Below are 14,479 nucleotides of genomic sequence, written 5' to 3'. Positions count from 1 at the left end.
CTCCCTTGCTGCCGAGGACCATCACCCACATGTAGCGGGAGAGGTCGTCGACGAGCAGCAGGAAGTAGCGTCGTCCTCCCGATGTGGCCGGTGTCACCGGGCCACACAAGTCCCCGTGCACGAGCTCGAGCCTCTCCTTGGCTCGAAAGCTCGCCCGCTGGGGAAAGGGGAGTCGCCTCTGCTTCGTCAACACGCAGACGTCGCAGAGCTGCTCCACATGGTCGAGGCACGGCAGGCCTCGCACCATCTCCGTGGCACTGAGCCGCTTCTGGGCCTCAAAGTGAAGGTGCCCGAAACGCTCGTGCCACTGCCACGCCTCGTCGTCCCGATGAGCAGCGAGACAGAGGGGTTGTGCCACCTGCACGTTAAGGACGTAGAGTCGATTTACGCTTCTGGATACCTTGGCAAGAAGGCAACGACGACGATCCCAAATCCTCATGACTCCGTCCTCAACCACCACGCGCGAACCGTTCTCATCCAGCTGTCCCAAGCTGATGATGGAGTTCCTCAACGCGGGGATGTAGTAGACTCCGGTGAGCAGCCTGTGCTCACCAGACACGGCGGTGAAGATGATGGAGCCGATGCCCTTGATCTCCACGCCGGAGGCATCCCCAAACTTGACGGAGCCTCGGACGCTAGAGTCAAGCTCGGTGAAGAACTCCCGTCGACCGGTCATGTGATGGGTGGCGCCGGTGTCGAGGCACCACCCGTCAGTCTTGTCGTTGCCGGAGCTGTCGCTGAGGAGGGCGTGTGCTTTTGGCTCGTCAAGGTGGAGGAGAGCCACTGCGGCCGGTGCCGCTGGAGGTAGCTCGATGCTGACATGTGCCATGAACAGAGCCGGCTCCTCCGCCTGTGCGACGTGGGCCTGGCCGCGTCGTGGCTGTCGACAGTCCTTGGCCCAATGGCCAAGCTGGCCGCAGTTGCGGCAGGCGTCGTCTCGTGCCGGCTTGTGCCTGCCGGCGGCGCCGCCCTGGGCGCCTCCGCGGGCATCACCCTCGGCACGTCCTCGCGCCCCGGCCTGGGCGTCTCTGCGCGCCTTGCGTGGCTTGCCACGCTTGCGGCCGCCTGTCGCGGAAGAAGGCTCCCCCTTCCTCCGGTCACCTTGGCTGGCAAGTCACTGCTCCCGAGTGAGAAGGAGCCTCCCGCCAGTGGTGATGGGCCCCGAGAGGGACTGTGGCTCATCGCTGTCGACGACCTTGAGGCGACCTATCGCCTCCTCGATCGACATCATGGAGAGATCCAGCAGAGACTCGATCAAGCGAGCCATCTGCTTGTACTTCTCGGGGACGCAGCGGAAGAGCTTTTCGACAGCTCTCTCCTCGCCGTAAGTGTCGCCGCCGAACTGCACCATCTTCTGCAACAGAGTGTTGAGACGGAGAGCAAAGTCATCAACGTCCTCACCTGGCTTGAAGGCCAGGTTCTCCCACTCCTTGCGAAGTGCCTGCAGTGTGGACTTGCGGGCGCGGTCGCTGCCGATGCGTGCCGCAGCGATGGCGTCCCAAGCCTCCTTGGCAGTCCGCTTGCTGGTAAGCGAGAACTGCATCTCGGCCGGGACTGCAACGATGAGAGCATCCAGCGCCCGTCGATCTAGGTCGTAGTCGACGTCGCCGTACCGGACTGCCTCCCACATGTGCCGCACATGGAGCTTTACCCTCATCACCGCAGCCCACTCGACGTAGTTGGTCTTGGTGAGGGTAGGCCACCCACCGCCGGGACCGACGTCCCTGACAACAGCCTGGAGCCCGTGGTAACCACGGTACCGATCCGGGGAGAGAGAGCCACGCTGCCTGTGAAGGCCGCGCTCTCCATCGACCCGTCGGTACCGATCCGGGGAGAGAGAGCCACGCTGCCTGTGAAGGCCGCGCTCTCCATCGACCCGTCCACCACCGTTGCCGCGCGCGCCTCCTCCAGGAGCGCCGCCGCCGTGCGCACCTCCTCCAGGAGCACCGCCGCCGTGCGCGCCTCCTCCAGGAGCGCCACCGGCGCGTCCGCGCCTGTCTGGGCTGCCGCCGCGCTCGTGGGCGTGCGCGGCTGCCCCAGGAGCGCCACCGCCGTGCGCGCCTCCTCCAGGAGCGCCGCCAGCGCGTCCGCGCCTGTCTGGGCTGCCGCCACGCTCGTGGACGTGCGCGGCTGCCCACTGCGCCGCCCGCGCTCGCGCTGCCTCCCTCTCTAGCAGCTCGAGGTCCGCGTCGGCGGTGTCATCAGCGGAAATGGAGCTGCCGATGCTGCCGCGCAGAGCCTCGACCTCCGCCGCCGCCGCACGCGCTGCATTCGCCGCCGCCGCTGCTTCCGCCTCCGCTCTTGCTGCTGCCAGCCTCGACGCCCTTGCCGCCGCCGCAGCGGTCTCTGCCGTCGCTCGCTCGCGTTCCTGTGCCGCGGCAAGTTCGGCCTCCTGCCGACGCCGCGTGCTCGAGGCGACCGAGCGCTGAGACTGCCCTGCGGACATGACGCGCTACCGGGGGGCTGCTGCGTGGGGAGAGGGCTGCTTCAGACGAGCTGGGAGAGAAGTGAACAGGAGCGGCCGGAGGAGCTGCTGCTGCCAACAGCTGGGGCTGTTGTGGGGCTGGGAGAGAAGATGAGCAAGAGATGCTCAGGCTACAGGATAATACGGCTCTGATACCAGTTGTTAGTCGCTGAATTCTCACTCTTGGTAGTAGGAGAATTCTTACTCTCATCGAGAGAGGATGACACTAGGAGTTGGGGCAATTTTTCTTGTCTATTTCTCACACAAGCTCACACAAATGCCATGCCAACCTGAGGGGTTGGGGTTACATATTTATAGGCTGCTAGCCAGCCAAGCATATGCCAAGATGCTAGTCTAAGATGCTAAGGTGCTGTCCTCTAAGATGCTGTCCTCTAATATGCTGTCCTAGATGCTAACAGCCACTGTCCTAGATGCTAACAGCCAACAGCCCCACAAAGACTAGATGTTGTCCTTGTGCAACAGCCTCCAACAGCCCCACAATAGACCAGCCAGACTTATCCATCACTTGTATGGCTGGACCATCACCCAATGATTTCCTGTGGTAGCTTAACTTGGCCTGCTTGCTTTACTCTTTCACTGCCCTACTTTCATATTGGGCCCAAGTCTTAATAGAATATTTGTTGAGCGGTATAATATGCTATCTTTGTAATAGCTGAGTACAACAGTTGTTCCGAGCCCCTTTTGCATAGATAATCTGGAGCCCTGTTCTTCATGTCTGAATAGATTGGCAGCTTGAAAATCAGTTATATGCAGAGTTTTTTTCCCTGAGAACTTGTATGCACAGTCGTCTGCAAATGCCATCATGCGTTTGAAGAAATGCATACTATTCATGGTGGTCTTACACTGCTACTTTAATGCACATTTTACCTACTCTGATCTCGTGAATGAACAAATCAAGGTTTTAAATCATCATTTGATTACTTTGTATTCTTGCTCTGAATGCAGTTTGGGCCACTGGAAGGCGTGATCTTTGGCGACTATGGCAGTGATCTTGGTTCTGGTCCTAAAGTTCCTGGTAATTCATATATTGTATGTACTCTAATGTGATAGTTATTTATTTTTCTAGGACACATTTGACAGAATGGAAGTCTAGCACAAATGGGGAATTTACTTGAAATCATTTTACCATCTATACATATTAGCTGCTTTTCTGTTAGACAGTATACACAATTCTTACTTGGACCATCTGTGGTGATTGGCTCTTCAGGTGACCCAGCTGGAGCTCGTGGAAAGCCAGGTAGTGGCTATGGCTACGGTGTTGGCGTCCGCATGGACTCCCCACTGGGACCTCTGCGGCTTGAGTACGCCTTCAATGATAAGCAAGCCAGCAGATTCCACTTTGGTGTTGGATACAGAAGTTAACATGTATATTGGTCACATTGAGATTCAACCTTGTTCTTCTGAGCATTTTGGGCTGGTAGAAACTAGTGCTATGTCTTCCATTTTTCGGCGATGCCAAAGCAAGTTTTGCTTAGGTCAGATTTCATTTTCTGTAACATATAGTTCCTTCACTTCTGTCGAGTGTTCTTCAGCTAGAGAAATTAAATGGACCCCTACTGGTAGATCATCCTACCTCTGATATCTGGAAGGCCCTGTAGTGGAACAGAAAGTACGAAGAAAGAGGGATGAATGCTGTTGTAATAGCATTGCACATTCCTAGCGTATTTATGCATGTGTATATGTGCTTTATAAAACTAAAGGAGCTAAGTAGCGGATTTGTCTTTTTGTCACATGGATGACATGATTTATTCGGGCAATGAAAAAGGTTTCATTTGGTGGTACAGCATGGTTTCCAGAGCTCCATTTTTACATGTATGTAAATGCGCATCTGGAAGTTCTCTGACATGCATAGCGAATATGCAGTATGTGCGAGATATGATCTCAAATATACATGAGGGGCTGTAAGTTCACTGTAGTCAACCCAGCGTGTGGCCTGATTGCCTAAACGGCTGAACCGCAGTCTGGCCCAGACGGGCAGGCGGGGGAGCTGTATAAAAACTGCACCATCGATAGCGGTCGCTTTTAGATATTGCATTCTTTTGAACGCAATTTAGATGTTGCATTCTCAGTAGTTTTATATATCATTTATGCATCGGAGTGTAATTCCACCTGTTAATCTAGATGCGTTGAGCTTGTTAGTTGTTACAACTGGCGATATATGTTGTACATAATGCCAATTATTTCAAGTTGCCACGACAAGGTCTGACAGCAAATTTGGCTGTTAGTGTTGGGCAACTGCAGTTTTCCCCCCTATGAATCACTAATCTTTGGGGACCATGTTGATCTAGTCCCAAAACGTGTACCAGTTCAAACATAGTTGTTAAGATAGAGATGTTCATTGTGCCAATGCCAGAAGAGGTTGTAAAAAGCTTTGACCCGTGAGGACATTCGGGTTGATGCTGTTGCTGCAATCGGTCCAGTTCAGTGCGGGGAGGACGAGGGTGACACCTGGAGATTGAGGGCTGATTCCGGAGGAACATGCTTAATAAATCGATATAACTGATGTGAGGACCAAAGACGTCCGATCTTAAGCGCTAGTATCGTACGCTGTCACAGGCTGTTTAGCTGAATCATCAGACGTTGCCGCAGGATGCAGCCGGAAATGGAGAAAATTAATTCACGCGCGCGCGTATGCAGGGATCGCACAGGCGGGGACCACCCTATTTCTAGTGCCACTCCTTTCCCCGCATGCACGCCCGCTCCCGCGCGCAGGCGGGACCGTCTGCGCCCACGTGGATCCCAATCACCTGCTCCGCGTCTATATGTGCCGCGACACCTTAGCACCAGATGACTACGACACGTGGGTCCTATTGCAATATATACAATACCATATCTACTTTTACAACATTCAAAACACTTGCAACATATGTCCGAAATAGGTGAAACACTTGCAACATACGTCTGAAATACAAGAAAACACATGTGTAGCCATTGCAAACATATGCAACATCCAGATGAAACACTTGCAACGTATGCATGAAACACTTGAAAACACACGCTTACAACATACATATATATGCAACATCCAGATATAACACTTCTAACATACGTCTGAAACAGATGAAACATTGGGAACATACACTTGAAATATACGTGTATAGCCACTGCAACATGTGCAACATCCTGATCTACTTTTGCAACACCGATATAGAAAACTTGCAACATACCTCTTAAACATTTGAAATACTTGAAACATACGTTTGCAATATGCGCTTTTAGTGCAACGTCTCCTTGCTGCTTGAGAATGGAGGCTCGTCAGTGCATGGAGTTCACTGCTGTAGAACTCGCTGGTGGCGCGGAGCTCGCCACTTTGGTGGAGAAGCCGTGGCAAGTCTAGTGGAGAAAGCCGCGGCGGGTCGCTCCGGTGGAGAAGGCGAACCGCGCTCTGGAGAAGGCCACGAGGTGAAGTGGGGCGCGGGCTGGAGAAGGCCGCATCAGGTCGCTTCGGTGGATGAGGTAGGGCGCGGCAGCGACGATGGCGCAGAGGGAGGGTGGGTGCTGGAGCGATTTTGCGCTGCCTGACACGGGCACGAGTGGACGCCGTGACGGGAGGCGGAGGGGCGGACCCGTGACAACACAGAGTGGGGAAGTTATGGTCACAGTCTCGCAGAGATAGGGGAGTAGGGGAGCAGGCCGGTTGCCTGTTGTGCCGATCCGTGTGCAGGCAAATGAAGACGACGTCCGGCCGTCTATAGCAAGAATTACTGTTCTTTATATACCAAACTTCTAGTGATACCTATGTGTGCTTTAATAAATATAGAAATTTGTTGCATGAATTGTATATGGAAATGTTTCGCCAACTGGTATTAGTTCACCATAACTAAATTTTATAGAAGAAAGCCACAAAATTTTAGTTTCAAGTAGGTAACTCTAGCTTTCCCCGAGTGATCAAGTTTAGCGTCAAATTTCTTAGAGAACAAATTCAAAACAGCTCTTTATTTTAATGGTTATTGTTAATCACGTTTCAAAAGTTTCACGATAACTCGTCTGAAACAAAAGGTAGCTGTGATCAATAGTAGTTCAAGTATTGTGATCAATCAGTTCACTATTCCCTCTAACAAGTGTCAGCCCTTGTAAGGCCTTTTTTTTTTTTGCAAACTTAGAAAAGTTTGATAGACAACTCATTTAAATTATATGCAAATTTAGTTGATATGAGTTGGATTAATAGATCTTATTTAAGAAATTAAAGGTTAACACTTAACATCCATCTGTCGAGCCGACGGAGTACTACAGTACTTTTTTCCCCCCAATTATTTCATATGGTCCCACGACTAATGTAGCTATTACATCCTGGGGAAATGCAGTTTCCCCCTCCTTTTAGTTTTTCATGGTAAAATGGACAGTATCAATGGCAGCGCGGCAGTAGCCATTGTTCATGGTTTTGGTGTGTTGTTGCCTCTCCAGGAACACACTCCTCCCAGAAATTAGGATCTACTGACAAGCTCAGCTTCAGATGACCTCCCTGTACCTGCAGCTCGATGCTACAAGCTTATCTCCTTTGGTAAGCTGACTTCCAAGAAGTACAAGCTGTCAATTAAAAAAAACATGAATTAGGATTGTAACAGAATAGTGTGTACTGTTGTTAAAAGGCGTGTAGAACAATAATACAAGCTCTACTACATTAATAGCAAGTTCAGCACCTTTTTTTTTGTGACATAGCAAGTTCAGCACCTTCGCAGCCCTATAGGGCCATACTGTAATTGCCCCATTATATGCACTTTAGAAATGTGAATATTTATGACGGCTGCAGAGATTTCTGCCAGTATGTTTTATCATTTAGATGACCTATGGCATAGGCCTCTTTGCTTTGCCCTAGCACCTAGCGCTAAAAACATATGAAACTAGTACCATAGCTGATGCCAGCAAACTTGTGACTTGTGAAAAAAAAAACGCTGAGGATTTTGACTAGTTGCAGTGCACAAGTTATAAAAAGCCACATAGGAGTCTCTTGCTGAAAGCATATCCATACTGGTCATTATGACATCATGTTTACTTAAAGTATCCTTTAACTTGATTTGAAGAATCAAGAAACCTTGCAGACATGCAGGCCATGCCCACAAAGACAGCTTTGACAGCTTGCTTCTGGCCACAATAGTCAAATGCAAGAGGTAGCATTTCATGCAAAGCGAGGAAAGCCATGACACCACCAACTGCACAAAGGCGCAGAAGTCAACAGAGTACTCAGATATGGAAACAAAACAAGTATTCAATTTACTAACGGACTGACCAGATCCAAGTAGGCCTTCAAGAATGTCAGGATTCAAACTGCTTCGAAACAACAAAGCTGCAGTAACCAAAATAACATTAGTGCTAAATAAGGTAGCATATCATAGATAGATTTGGGTCTAGTTTCTGTCTGAAAGACACAATTACAATAGGAAGGTTCATGAAGTAGCATACCTACAGCAATCACTCCTAGTGGCTCAGCCAAACCAGAGAGTGTTGCTGTCCAAAATGCCCGCTGTTTGCTGTGACATTACAAAAACATAGAAATGTCATCTACATAACAAAAGGTCCAATAAATACAAGAATAGTTAAAATATGATGAGCAAGCATTACAAACAAAAGAAGGAAATGTTAGCTAGAATCTGATTTCTTTCTATAATTAGGTCAAGTTCTCAACTTGGACAACATGCATATCTCACATTCATGGCAGATTTGAACTGACGATATTTTCGGAACGATGATATACGTGAGAGATTAGGGGTAGCGCCAATTGAAGAAAAGCTTGTCCAACACCGGTTGAGATGGTTTGGACATGTGCAACGGAGACCTCCAGATGCACCGGTGCGTAGTGGAATCCTAAGTCAGGATAGTAACGTGAAGAGAGGCAGAGGAAGACCGAAGTTGACTTGGGTAGAGGCAATAAAAGGAGACTTGAAAGGATGGAATATACCCAAAGACTTAGCCTTAGATAGGAGTGCTTGGAAGACAGCTATTCACGTGCCTGAACCTTGATTGCTTCTGTTGGGTTTCAACTCTAGCCTACCCCAACTTGTTTGGGACTTAAAGGCTTTGTTGTTGTTGTTGTTGTTGTTGTTGTATTTTAGAGAAACTTTTTGCCTGCAAATTAGATATATTCAACGCTAGATTCATCTCTGAAGGCTGCTGTGAGATATAAATTTCATTCACCACCAATCTCTGCATGAGATAGTACCTTTTGGTAGCAAAATAGATTGGAAGAGCTACAGCAACCCCCTGAAAATGTAACAAAGTTGTAATTGTAAGTAGTTTTTTTTTCTTTTTTTTCACACAGGAGACCTGTGTATCATTATATTAAGGAAGAGGAGTCTAGACCAAATTGTTAAGTAGTTGGTATATTGAACTGAGCAAAACAAACCAAACTGGATGAAACTCAACATTTATCCAAATAAAAGACACAAATATGAAGGGCGGGCCTGGTGCAAGCGGTAGAGTCTTACCGCCTGTGACCGGAAGGTCCCGGGTTTGAGTCGCGGTCTCCTCGCATTGCACAGGCGAGGATAAGGCTCGCCACTAACACCCTTCCCCAGACCCTGCACCGAGCGAGAGCTCTCTGCACTGGGTATGCCCTTTTTTTTAAAAGACACAAATATACAGAAGAAAATAACCTGAATGGCATCCATAACAAATATGCCAACATATCACCACTGCCCAGTTATCATTTTTATGCACATAGCATACATTCTCTTCATAAAAATGAAAATCTTGATTTCCTCAGTTGTATTTTGCATCTTTAAAGTTTAAACTATATTCTGCTAAGTGCTAACACTATTTAGAAACATATTCTTTTTAATACTGCTTCAGATGCTACCTGATTATGGCAAAACTCACACAGTTTGAAAAGAAATGGATAAAAGGATTATCAGATACCCAGCAAAACTAAGAGGTTGGTTAATCACACAGAACTTAAGAATCGTTGTGAGCCCTTTTGCCATGACATACATTAATTTGCACATGTAAAGGTAACCATAAGAATTTGGCATTCATATTGACCATGGAATTTCGAAGCTTTAGAACAAAGATAAAACTTGTGCCATTTGAATCTTACTGCATGTGCAAATGTATCCAAGAGCTATCATGGGTGGAAATAATTCAAACTTTAGATAATCTGTCTCATCTAACGACAAAAGCTGAATAGTTGAATTTTGTACCTCTGGTATGTTATGTAAAGCAATAGCAACAGCCAAGTTTAGACCCACATGAAGACCCTGCAATTTTTTATTGTGACAAAAAGCAATCAATTCAGGCACAAAAAATCATAATAAATACAAACACTTGGAACACAACATGAGGTTTAGGACGGAGCCCTTCCAGAACTAACAAAGCTAGGCACAAGCAGAAATAAGTCCTACAGTTCTCGTTTGAAGAAAATGCAGGGCACAATCAATCCCACCTTTGCAGTGAATCAAAAATGGAATATACAAAAGGAATTAGCAAGACAACCAGCATTTTGAAAGGAACTAAAACAACTAATTCCAGAAGCTGTAACCTATAGGAAAAATCATAGAGTATGTTCCTGGAGTACAGATCAGTAGATCACAAGCTCAGAAGGGATGGTGATTCCTCAGACTTTCCATCACAAGCCAATGGGTGCCTGTGACTTCTACATACTTGATAGGAAGTTTCATTTGTTCATAAATCTACCCATCCTATAAAAAATGCAGGCATAGGGTATTTACAATTTATGTAAGACTACAACATTGCAAGATGGAAGCTCGTAAATAATCACAATGTATACGGATATTAAAATGGATAATTGAAATAAAGGATAGAAGGGAGCTTAATTTCAATAAAAGTAAATAAGGCTATTGATAAGAAAAGGAGAGGCTTCCTTTGGAAAGGCCAGGAGCAGGCTAATGGTGGTAATTGTTTGGTGGCTTGGGAAAGGGTGCAGCGGCCTCTTGAATATGGTGGCCTTGGGATCCATAACTTAGAACTCCTTGGCTGCGCTTTATGGATTCGTTGGCTGTGGGCTGAGAAAACCGATCCATCAAGAGCATGGGCTGGTCTTCCAGTACAAGTCCCCCGCAAGGCTCAGGCCCTCTTCAATATTGCAGTAGATGCCATAGTAGGGAATGCTGAGAAAATTCGGTTCTGGACAGATAGATGGTTAAACGGTCACACCTTGGCTGAGTTGGCCCCCAATCTGTTTAATGCTGTCCCCAAACGTACAGCCAAGAGACGTACCGTTGCTCAGGCACTCCAGAACAGAAAATGGGTAGATGACATCAGGGGAGCTCGCACAGTACCAGTCCTCATCGAGTACCTGCAGCTCTGGGACTTGGTGGATGGAATGGTTCTGCAGCAACAGGTTCCAGGTCAATTTACTTGGAAGCTAGCCCAATCTGGTTTATACACAAGTAAATCAGCTTATGCTGCCTTCTTTGTGGGAACCATCAGGTTTGGTCCTTGGAGAAGAATTTGGAAAAGCTGGGCACCTCCTCGTTGCAAATTTTTTATCTGGTTGGTTTTCCAAAATCGGTGCTGGACGGCCGATCACCTTGCGAAGAGGGGATTGCCCCATCCTGAGGCTTGCCCTTAGTGTGATCAAGCTGAGGAGACTATTCATCAGATCCTGGTTGGCTGTGTATTCACTCGCCAAATATGGGCTCGAATCTTCCAATACTTGGGTCTCAGTTCTCTATCGCCAGAACCTACAACATCTCGTTTCTCTAAATGGTGGTGGAAGGCAATATCGTCAGTGCCCAAGGCTGAATGGAAGGGTCTCAGCTCCCTGATAATTTTGGTAGCCTGGGAGCTGTGGAAGCACCGTAACTCATGTGTGTTTGAAAATGCCACGCCAAGCATCCAGGAGGTTCTTAGGGCTGTCAGCGCTGAGAGCAATCTTTGGTGCAATGCTGGAACAAGAAAGTTCCAGGAATTCTTGGTCAGGGAGCCGGCCTTGGGGGTATAAGGCAGGCTGTTTTGTCTGGTTGACATCAATATAGTTTGTGGCGCGCATGTTTTAGTTAAGTGAGTGAGTGTGTGTTGGTGGTGTTTTTGTACTCGAGTAGGGTCTAACCAGACTCGTGTATTTTATTTCTACCTTAATGAAATGACGCGCAGCTCTCCTGCGTAGTTCGAGAAAAAAAATCACCTAATTAAACCGTTAAGAACAAATTATTTGGACAACAAACTAAAAGAACAACTGTTGCTTCAGTTATTAATTAATGGTTTAGTCATCTGAGCTATTATACTGACATTCTTTTCAATCTGCACATTGATGAATAACAGGGAGAGTATCACTAGTTCAACCATTTAAGAACTAATTAAATAGATAAGTGACCAAAGAAAAGAATGTTATTTCAGGGTGGTTAGACAGTTAGCAATTTGAGCTATAATGCTGGCATAACTGTACTAAGGCATTACCTTGACAGATCCCAGAAATACAGCCATCCCCTCTGGAAAATTATGAAAGCATATTCCTGAAATAAGAGTATTTGCCAATTCAAATGATTGTAGCCTCAATGAAGCAAAGCTGCACAAACTATTGGCAGAAGATACGGCAAGAAATGAAACAGTCCAAATAATGCCATCCAAATTTCAAAAATAATATCAACCAGGTGCATTTGCTGTTTAGTGGTTAAATAAGGGAACTGAAGGATTTCAGAAGGAATCCATGTTTCTTACCAACAGCAGTGATAATACCACTGAATAACACTTGCCGGCGATGTTTCCTCATCGTATCTTTACCTGTTCCACCATCATCAGCCTGCTTTCCTCAAGCCAAACAAAGAGAACTAAATTCTGTTCAGCTTTCCTATTTCAGTGAGGAAACAGATTGATGTAGTGCTCTAAGAAAATCATTACGGGCTGTTCATTCCAACCTTTTTCTCGCTTGGATCAGCTGGTGGCGAAAATTTTGGCTCTGGAATAAACTTAATAATGAAACCGAAGAAAAGAACTCCTGCAAAAAACTGCAGTTGCTCCTTGTTATGTGGACAGATGAGCATGGATTCAAGAACTATAAGGATGTTATAACTCACCCAGAGGTTCCCCTTCAAGAAGCCAATAGAATTCAGGGCATTGTGTGCCAAGTCTAGAAAGGAGATGCTAAGCATAAGTCCAGCAGCAAAACCCTGTAGCCAGTATGAACAACATATAGAGCTTTAGCAGCTAAACAACTTACTTGGAGAGGATATTTGAAGTTAAATGATAATTTTTCACCTGTAGAAGCCCGAGCACTTTAAGGTTAGGGGCAGGATTCAAAACCACAAATAGCGCACCTGAAACAGAGAATTCAAACCCAGATGAAGTGGGTGAAATTGCTAAAAAAAAAACTCAAATGCACACAACTGAGTCAACATTCCAATTTGATCAACAAAAAGTAAGGCTGGGCTTATCCTGAGGTAGTTCATCAAATCACCATGGCAACACATATATCAAAAGTAAGTACAATGAGGACCAGTTTATAGCTATATGTAAGATTTAACCAAGAAAGAGTAGTCCTAAACTGAAGCAACTGTGGTACTTGGGTTCCCATTCGAAACTTGAAGAGTAACCAATTAATTTTACATGTGAAGGAACAATTTTCCATCACTTGATAGTGAGTGGTTAAAACCAAATGGAAGGTGTTCCACAATTTTGTTGCTGATAACAGAGGCAACAGAGCTAACTTGATAGACACCGGAATTATGGTTATGCTAGACTGCTAGTTGCTCGCCCACCGATCAGTACGAGAAACGCCTAGCCTACGGAACACTCAATCGCATTGAGTACACTGCTCCAGACCGCGCAGGCCAAGCTGGGCGCGAGGAAATTGGACTGCAACCAGCGGCAGCCAGTGGGTTCCCGCTAGTATCCGAACCCTAGGGGCAGAGAACCGTAGAGAACCACAGCACGGCGGCAAGCAAGCAAGCGGAAATTCAGCAACCGCGGAGCCGATAGAGTCGGAGGGTGCCGTACCGAGGGCGGTGCTGAGGACGCCGACGAGCGAGAGCACGAGCGCCCTGTAGAAGACCTGCAACTCCATTCGCCCGACGCAGCTCCCCGTGCTAGGGTTTGGGCTTCGGGGATCGAGGAGTATTCGGGGGGAGGGAGGATGGGGAGCGGCAAGCGAGCTTGGCGTGACTGCGTGAGCCTCCGCGAGGCGATGGCTGGCCAGGCTGAGCGAGGGGAAGTGATTTTGACTTTATACTAGTAGAACTGATGAAAAGTGATTTCAGCTGTGGCTGGGCAGCTGATTTCGACTGATTTAGTAGTGTTTTGTGAGAAAGAATAAATTGAAACCAGCTGGAACACGCATAAAACTGACGAAGGCGACGGCTGCTGAGTCATGAGTCACGAGTCACGAGTGGGAATTGTTCACATTTTAGTTTTGTTTGTCCCTCTTGTAGTTGTTGGCATCGCACATGTTTGGAAACGACTATTTGCAGCAGCAGCAGTGACGACTGACATGAGAATCATGATGCAAACCATAACTGCTCCAACAATGGTTTTCTTTCCACATCGTTGAATTAATTAATTCTGAAACGTCGTAGTGCAGCATATCAATTGGAATGGAATAGAAAGGCACCATTTTTTTTCTCCTTTGATTGAAGCGAAAGGTATCAAACAATGCAATGATCGGAGGAGCATTAACAAAACCACGTCAGCACGTGGCCATCGATAAAGAATAGTAGAATCACAAAATCAAATTGGGATCGTAATATATTAGCATCGATCAGGCACGATTACAGAACAAACCCTTGACAATCCACACGATCACGAACAAATGAACAAACAAACAAATTAACACGTAATAATTAACCAATCTCGCAAAGCACAAATAAAAACAATATAATTAATTAATCGGATGAACCAAACACGATGTGGATCCCAACCCAAGTTTCCCGCCCCGCGCGGCCAGCGCGTTCGCGTCGTCGCTCAGTGGAGGTAGTAGGCGAGGAAGGAGGCGACGAGCGCCCCGGCGGCGGGCACGGCGGCGGCGGCGGCGGCGCCGCTGGCGGAAGGGCCAGCCGCACCGCCGGCCGCGCCGGCGGGGGCCTCGGAGGGCGCGGTCGCCTCGGAGGC

The 14,479-nt window shown here is 47.5% G+C and overlaps 2 protein-coding genes across 14 annotated transcripts in view; one reads left to right on the top strand and one right to left on the bottom strand.

Moving 5' to 3' along the window:
• LOC136462952 (outer envelope protein 80, chloroplastic-like) overlaps positions 1–4,149 on the top strand; it is a 29,642-nt gene extending 25,493 nt beyond the window's left edge. Inside the window, exons 15-16 of one of the 2 annotated variants that reach the window (XM_066462003.1) lie at positions 3,431–3,514; positions 3,693–4,149. In XM_066462003.1, coding sequence (XP_066318100.1) covers positions 3,431–3,514; positions 3,693–4,064 — 456 coding nt within the window. In that variant the 3' untranslated portion in view covers positions 4,065–4,149. The remainder of the gene's footprint in view (positions 1–3,430; positions 3,515–3,692) is intronic. The other variant, XM_066462004.1, reaches the window with a different exon arrangement.
• A 2,490-nt stretch (positions 4,150–6,639) lies between these two features.
• Positions 6,640–13,629, bottom strand: LOC136466791 (zinc transporter ZTP29-like). Of its 12 annotated transcripts, none has more exons than XM_066465298.1 (13): positions 13,373–13,626; positions 12,635–12,693; positions 12,454–12,546; positions 12,295–12,384; positions 12,098–12,182; positions 11,837–11,892; positions 9,619–9,675; positions 8,908–9,000; positions 8,643–8,683; positions 7,886–7,953; positions 7,713–7,769; positions 7,455–7,635; positions 6,640–7,012 (listed from the first exon to the last, which is right to left on the bottom strand). In XM_066465298.1, the coding sequence occupies exons 1-12, from the start codon at positions 13,437–13,439 to the stop codon at positions 7,475–7,477; spliced, it is 927 nt and encodes a 308-aa protein (XP_066321395.1). In that variant the 5' UTR covers positions 13,440–13,626; the 3' UTR covers positions 6,640–7,012; positions 7,455–7,474. The 12 variants fall into 12 exon arrangements, 7 of the variants coding, with proteins under 7 accessions (XP_066321395.1, XP_066321396.1, XP_066321397.1 ...); XM_066465299.1 differs by having other exon boundaries at positions 7,518–7,635; positions 12,295–12,374; positions 12,454–12,506; positions 12,597–12,693; positions 13,373–13,623; XM_066465300.1 differs by having other exon boundaries at positions 7,518–7,635; positions 12,098–12,179; positions 12,295–12,374; ... (1 more) ...; positions 12,597–12,693; positions 13,373–13,622.
• Positions 13,630–14,479: the final 850 nt, after the last annotated feature.

This window comes from Miscanthus floridulus, chromosome 7 (genome assembly GCF_019320115.1).
Source record: "Miscanthus floridulus cultivar M001 chromosome 7, ASM1932011v1, whole genome shotgun sequence".
Taxonomy (NCBI): domain Eukaryota; kingdom Viridiplantae; phylum Streptophyta; class Magnoliopsida; order Poales; family Poaceae; genus Miscanthus; species Miscanthus floridulus.
The sequence above is the reverse complement of the archived record's forward strand: the minus strand, read 5'-3'. Positions and strand labels throughout refer to the sequence as shown.

Bases quoted from the DNA above. Each gene is read 5' to 3' on its own strand.
- LOC136466791 (XM_066465296.1), bottom strand. From the start codon at position 13,439: ATGGAGTTGCAGGTCTTCTACAGGGCGCTCGTGCTCTCGCTCGTCGGC. The intron at 8,684-8,907 runs GTAAGACTCTAC...TTACATTTTCAG, and splicing joins GGACCTTCCGGTCACAGGCG to GGGGTTGCTGTAGCTCTTCC. The intron at 7,013-7,517 runs GTTTCTTGATTC...TTTAATTGACAG, and splicing joins ATGGCCTGCATGTCTGCAAG to CTTGTACTTCTTGGAAGTCA.